General features: G+C 35.2%; 1 protein-coding gene across 8 annotated transcripts in view; it reads left to right on the top strand.

The window, feature by feature from the left end:
• The window catches only part of LOC107697167 (MAP/microtubule affinity-regulating kinase 3-like), a 61,163-nt gene that overhangs the window by 46,449 nt on the left and 7,242 nt on the right, over positions 1–7,472 (top strand). For 5 of the 8 annotated variants that reach the window (XR_001635165.1, XM_016497828.1, XM_016497829.1 and 2 more), the window contains exons 12-16: positions 653–803; positions 883–1,094; positions 2,765–2,868; positions 4,821–5,000; positions 6,491–6,760. Coding sequence is in view for 7 of the 8 variants with exons in the window: in XM_016497828.1 (XP_016353314.1) it covers positions 653–803; positions 883–1,094; positions 2,765–2,868; positions 4,821–5,000; positions 6,491–6,760 (917 nt within the window). In the remaining variant the exon portion in view is untranslated. The remainder of the gene's footprint in view (positions 1–652; positions 804–882; positions 1,095–2,764; positions 2,869–4,820; positions 5,001–6,490; positions 6,761–7,472) is intronic. The other 3 variants (XM_016497832.1, XM_016497830.1, XM_016497831.1) reach the window with 1 other exon arrangement.

The raw sequence follows: 7,472 nt of genomic DNA, 5'->3' as shown, positions 1-7,472 counted from the left end.
TTGATTAATTGAATTCATCCTTGCTAACTAAATTTTATTTTTGAACAGCAGTGTGTCTGAGTAAGATATGTTAGTGTGATTTGACACTTATAGTCTCAGCCTCAAGGCACAAGCCCAACAAGTAATAAATATATGCTATTGCAACTATACATTTGATTTGTTTGCAGATTTATAGTCTCTAACTCTGGAAATTTTAAGCACAAAATAAAACCATTTTTCCCTCATGTATTTGATGTCATCTTTACAACCTGTCATGGAAATTGCTGTACCTTTATTTCAATGAGTTACCACTTAGTTGCACTCTGCTCTATTATTGTGGTGTCATCGATTTTAGATTTACCCACCCATAAAGGTCATGTCGCTTAGACAACACTTTCCTGCTGAAGCAGACAGGAAAACAGAATGAGCTGCAGTGTGGGCTAGTCTTTATACCCATAGTCAAACATCTGGCGACATCTGTTTATGAATGTTTTAGACTTGTAGCATGTCAGTTGTCATTCTAAACCCATATCACTGGTTATCTTATCAAACTGGATTAGCCAATTACATTCACTCATTTCTCACTGTGCGTTAATCCTGCATTTACATCCAGACAAAAAAAAATGTTTCTGTCTCAGTTGCAGTTTTTATGTTTTGTTTTGTGTGATCACAGCTGGAGGTGAGTGATTCCAGCTCCAGCAGTAACCTCTCTTTGGCAAAGGCCAAACCCAATAGTGAGCACAATAACGGCCAGTCACCATCTCACCTCAAAGTCCAAAAGAACGTCTCCTCCAACCAGAAACAGCGTCGTTACAGTGACCAGGGTAAGCATGCGTTTTGGGCTTTACATGGTGCTTACTGTGAGATCTTTGTCTTTTTAATCTCCATTCCTCTCCTCTACAGCTGGTCCAACCATTCCCTCGGTGGGTTACCCCAAGAGAAGTCAGACCACTTCTGCAGAAAGTGACCATAAAGAGGAGGGCAGTGCACAGGCACGTAAGTCAAGCTCGTCTGGAAGCCGTGGCATGGCTCCACCGAGCCCCATGCTGGGCAACGCCAACAATCCAAACAAGGCCGACATTCCTGACGGCAAAAAGAGCGCCGGTGCCCCTGGGGTAAGTTGGTAACACCCAAGATCTTTTGTAATGTCATTGTTTGTATCACAAAATTTATTTTAAAGTGCCCCTATTATGGATAATGAAAGGTTAATATTTTGGTTTTGGGAGTCACCAACAACAGGTTGACATAATATTAAAGTGCCCCTATTATGGGTAATGAAATGTTCATATTTTGGTTTTGGGAGTCCCCAACAACAGGTTGACATGCATGCACGGTCAAAAAACACTTTCATTGTCTTATAATATGCATTTATTTTTACCTTACTTGCTCAACGACTCCCCAAACGATTCGCTCAAGGATTAATTTTTCCAAAACCCTCTTTTGCGTGACGTTAATCTGCGGTGATTGGTCCGATTGGTCTCATTTTCATTTCATCATGCCTGTAATGCCTGGTAAAGCAGCGTTTGTGAGCGCAGTGCTGCTTTGTGTACAGCATTACTAGGGAAACAACTATTTTTTCTGCTCCAAAAGCGGCACCTAGTGGCAAAGAATGAATTTGCACTTTCATTCAGACCAAAGTGAAAAGACCAACAAGTGGGTGGGCAATATGCTAATGTTTCATGTTGAAGTCAACATGAAATGGCTTGGGATTTGTTTTAAAAACGACTAGTTTCAATGATTCAGAGTCGACTCTTTCTTTTGAGAGACAATAATTTTTTACACGGTGCACTTTCAGATTTAAAACTTTGCAGGATATTTTCATTCACTTAGAGCTGTGTTACACACTGCATGAAAGGTAATTTTCAAAAATCCATAATAGGGGCACTTTAAGAGAATCTAACAATTTGGAACCAGGGTTATTATAGTTACCTAAAACTAATACCATAAAAAAAAATTATGTTACATGAAATACAATCAACCTTAACTTAAATAGAATAAAATGCAAAAAAACAAAAAAAAACTTTTCAACTAGTTGCCAAGACAAAATTTCTCATTTTAATTTAGTTTAACTTGATGTACTTAAAACTAAAACTGAAATAAAAATGAATTAAAACTATATAGATATATTTAAAAAATAATAATTATTATAAAAATGACAAAAACACAACAAATTTACTAAAACTATAATTAAAGTTAAAATGGAAAAAATAAAACTGGTTGGAACGACGTGTTGCTTAGATACATAAATTTGTTTAGTTATTTTATGAATCAACACAATTTTGGCATCAGAAAATGGGTTTTTGGATTCGGCCAAAATAGTTTTGGAGGGCTAAAATTATTGATGGAACGGGTACTTTTTAATCAGGTAAATGTCAGGTAAACGTGTCAGCTGTAATAAATATTGATTTCTTGTTTTTAGTCTATCTTTATTTTGTTAAACAAGATCTTTTAGTCTATGCTGTTTTAGTTGATGCATGAACAAAACTTAACTAAACATTATTTATAGCGTGCCTATCATCCAATAATAGCTTTGTGCTTTGCTACTTTTAAAATTAGTCTTTCAAGTTTATAACAAATTTCAAATAATAAATGTGATTTTGATGCTCTTTAATGCTCATTAAAAATTTTCCATTTCAACAACGAGTCGGTGTAGAAACATAATTATGTGATTATTAAACAAGATTTATTTTAGGTTTCGGTTTTCGGCTAAATGAAAACTTTTAATTTCGTTTCGGTGTTTCATTTAAAACAGTTAAGACTCACACTATAATATGTATTTCTGCAGAGCAATTCTGTGTCTAGCGGTATGACCAGGAGAAACACATACGTGTGTAGTGAGAGGAACGCCACAGACCGTCACTCCGTCATCCAGAACGGCAAAGAGAACAGGTGAGTCCCTGAGACCTCTCATTTTTAGGTCAAAGGTTGTGAATCTCCCTTTTCCCTTTCAACATTAACACCGGTTTACAGGAAACACCACCATGTTGCTCAAAACAGTGACTGACAACAAAGAACAACTTGCGTCTTTTCATCCTCACTCAACCAGATATTTTCACAAAAACTGTTGCTCTTATCTACAGGTTCATAAATGTTTGTGGAGAGTCATCTGTTTGCTTTTTTCCCCCCGATGCAGTATTTGAAGATGGAGCTTTGGTTTAATATTTTACATTACATTACTTTATCATGTAGAACTTAGACTGAATGTTACTGCTGAAAATTCTAAGGCTGTATAAGTAATCAAATTCAAATTTTTAAATTGAGATATGACCTGATGTTTTTACACTTTTTTTTTTTTACACCTTTTACACTTTTTAAACATCATTTATTTGATATCTAAGCAGCAGCAATATGAGATAAATGCATATTAGACAGTTCAAATACCAGTATTTGTCAATATATTTAATAATGATATAAATTTTATTAAAAATTATATAAATAATATAATAATTATATATAATATCCACAATTTTTTACCCACTTGTGAAGCCCTACTAACTATCTTACATGTCATAATTTATTTGACATATCATTAGCAAAAAAATTAAACCGCTTTTATGTATTTTTTCTAATCGCCAATCACTTCTACAGTCTGTCCTACAAACTTAAAGATGTGCAGTGTACATTGTAGTGGTTATAAACACTTAAGGAATTATTATTATGGTTCATAGTGTCAAATTGGTGTTGTCTAAGCATTCATTAATATATTGATTCATTTTCTGGGGGAAGATCTGTGGAAATACAGATGGAGAATATGAAAATATATGGGCACGCCAGGACATGCTCCCTCCAGATTCATTTGGGATGTTTGCATTACACGTTTTGAGTTCACAAAGAGGCCTCTGTCTTGCTGACTCGCGTCAATATCACAAAAAAACACAGCCAACCTTGCTGTGCCAGTCTGCCATGCTGAACCGCTTAGCTTTAACATGCAGTCCACAGAGAGAGACAAACCATGTGCTGAATCCCATATTAGGGATACGCAAAATTCAAAGCCACACACACAGTCGACTAGTCTTAAAGGGATAGTTCAATCAAAAGTGAACGCTTTATCATCCTTTATTAATCCTCATGTCATTTTAAAATCTTTATACACTACTATTCAAAACTTTGGTTTGGGGATCCACAAAAATATTAATGAACTGTTTTCAACATTGATAATAAGAAATATTTTCTGACAAGCAGATCAGCATATTAGAATGATTTTTGAAGAATCGTGACACTGAAGACTGGAAAATTCAGCTTTGGATCCCAGGAATAAATTACATTTTAAAATATACTCATATAGAAAAGCGTCATTTTAAATTGTAATAATATTTCGCATTATTACTGTATTTTTGATCAAATATCTGCAGCCTTGGTGAGCATAAGAGATTTAAAAACCATTACAAAATCTTACCGAACACAAACTTTTGAATAGTAGTGTATTTTTTTTTTTCTTCTGAAAAAGAAGATTTTTGAAGATTTTTTTTTTGGTCCATAAAATGAAAGTCAGTGGGGTCCAGTGTTGTTTTGGTGTTCCAGTTTTATGTTCCACTGAAGAAAAAAGTCATACAGGTTTGAAGTGACATAAGGGTGAGTAAATGATGCAGGCTTTTTTTTATTTGGAGTAAACTATTCTGTTAAGCTAGCCCTTTATAGGGGAGATTCCATCAGACGCACATTTATGTTGACTAGTCAGTTTTGAACGACTAGTCGACCATCATGATCCATCCGTATCCTATATTACTCTCTCTTTGTATTCTACTCTGCTTACAGTTTTATCTCATATGCTCTGCTTTCTTCGTACATACTATGTCTGATCCATCCCACTGCTGTTTATTTGCCCACCTGCCGTTGGCCAGCCTGAATGAAATGTCAGGATGTGTCAGCACGAGTCCGACGGCGTACGCTGTTGCTCTCGCCAGCTCATCGGCTTCTGTCCGTCTGTGCCACCAAAAGGCCACGTCACTCTCGGCCTCCGGACACACCTGCCGTGCCACCTTGCCGCCCAACGACGGCACCTCTGATCTCTTCAGGCCCAAGTAAAGACGAGTTCAGCGTCTGTCTCTAATCTTAGTGTGTCTCTCCATCGCACTCCTCTCTAACGCCCTCTGACCTCTCTGCTGTCTGCGTCTTTGATTTCCTGCCACCCTCGTCTCATCCCTGTAGTGTCAGGAGGACTCGTCGTGGAGCTTCCATTGCGTTTTAACGTTTGAGGATTTCCTGCATCTTCCCATTTAAACCGTTAACTAACTTCCTTGTTTCTAAACCCACTAATATAGGATAGAAACTACATTAACCTAGTCAACGACTAGTGAAAGGACTGTTGAGATGTTTTCTGATTATTTTGATCAGTATAGTGTGCAAGAAATACATATGCAGATTAAGAATTTTGTTGAGCACAGATTGCTAGGGTTAAATTATGGTTAAGTCACTATTATAGATATATGCCAATTAAATACACTATATATGGAAATTACAAATTTCAAACTAACAGACCTATAATAGCTTCTTAACCAGTCAAAATGTTTTTAATATGTTCATAATTAATGTGAGGAACTAAACCTGTGGTTGTTCTGCTTGGAAACCTGTGTGAATTTGAGGAGAACTGACTACATATATCCACTAAAAATCAAGAAAACACTGCTTTATTAAAAGCAATCACATAAATTATTTCTGAGAAAAGTTCTAACATCATTTGTTTGCAGATTTATTGTTTTGATTTGCTATTTTGTTACATTCTGTTGTAATATTCAATGACTTGTAGCTGTGGTTTAAAGGGATAGTTGCTTAAAGAGACTTTATTTCATTTTTATTTTCAAAAATGCAAATTCTGTCATAATTTATGTGCCATTTTATTATTATTTATATACTGTTATAGTATTTATTAATATTTTGAATTGGCTTTTATTTTTTATATCTTCCGTTTTTATTTTATTTTCACCTTAGACTTATTTGCCTTTGTAATTTTTTATTTAGCTTTCATTTATTTTTATTTTAGTTTTAGTAATTGTAGTGCTTTAAATTAAACTTATTTTATTTCAGTTAGTTGCCAAGGCAACATCTTAGTTTAAGTATTTTTCATCAAATAGTTATATTTTATTTTATTTTATTTCAGTTAACGAAAATAATTTTTAATACTTTGTTAATAATATCAACACTGAATCATTTACTCAGCCGCATGTTATTTCAAACCTGCATGACTTTCTTCTGCAGAACACAAAAGAAAATATTTTAATGCGTTTTAAAATATTGACTTTGAAATCTGAAATATTGAAATAGTGCCCCATTGACTTTTATTGTAAAAACAACAAAGACATTTTTCAAAATATCTTCTGTTGTTTTCCAAAGATAAAAGAAAGTCATACAGGTTTGGAATGATATGAGGATGTGTTAATGATGACAGAATTTTCATTTTTTGGGTGCACTATCCCTTTAAGTGTCCAAAGACCACCTAGTTGTTCATGTAACCAGTGTTGTTAGCTGGTTTTCCTATTTCATCATACTGTGACCCTGATTCTACTCTCTTCAGTACGAGCACGACTCAGACGAGTCAGCGGAACCCCGGTTCCTCCACGCACAGCATTAGTAGCGCGACTCCCCCGGACCGCCTGCGTTTCCCACGAGGCACGCTAAGCCGCAGCACTTTCCACGGAGGCCAGCTGAGGGAGCGACGCACAGCCACCTATAACGGCCCCCCTGCCTCTCCAACCTTATCGCATGATGCCACGCCACTCTCACAGTCCCGGAGCCGCGGATCAACAAACCTCTTCACAAAGCTCACATCCAAGCTCACGCGCAGGTAAACAAACACTTCACCTTCAATACAACTATAACAAGCCATTATTCCCTATGAAACTTGGCTTTTAGTGGAATAAGAATGAAAATGTTCTCATTTGGAGTTTGGGAATTTGTAATATATGAGAATTAGAATGCAACAGTTTATGGAAACATGTTTCCGCCAAGGAATAAAAAAATAAAGTAATTGCAACTTTTTATCTCACAATTCTCATTTTTCTCACAATTTGGACTTTGTTTTCTGCATTTCTGAGAAAAGAAGTCAAAATTGCGAGATATAAACACAGAATTGCGAATTTTTACATCTCACATTTCCAACTTTTTTTTTCTGCATTCCGAGTTTACATCTCACAATTCTGTTTTTTTCCACCACTAAAGATAATTTACTTTTTATCTCCCAATTCTGACTTTTCTTCTCAGAATAATGAGTTTATATCGCACAATTCTGAAAATTGTGAGAAACAAAGTTAGAATTGTGAGATATAAACTCAGAATTGCAAGAAAAAAAGTAATTGTAAGCTTTAAAAGTCGCAATTTTTTTATTATTATTATTTTTTAATTCTGTGGTGGAAACAGGCTACCATAATAGTTTGATTAGTGCTTCATTTAGAAGTGGTTTGTTAATTAAAAAGATTTATTATTTTGTAAACAGCTGCTATAAAACTACTGAAAAATGTAGTTAAGTTAGTAGCTTTTACTTCCCAACACTGGATGTT

This window comes from Sinocyclocheilus anshuiensis, unplaced genomic scaffold, assembly GCF_001515605.1.
Source record: "Sinocyclocheilus anshuiensis isolate Anshui unplaced genomic scaffold, SAMN03320099.WGS_v1.1 scaffold38, whole genome shotgun sequence".
Taxonomy (NCBI): Eukaryota; Metazoa; Chordata; class Actinopteri; order Cypriniformes; family Cyprinidae; genus Sinocyclocheilus; species Sinocyclocheilus anshuiensis.
Note: the sequence above shows the minus strand (reverse complement) of the source record. Positions and strands in the feature narration are given on the sequence as shown.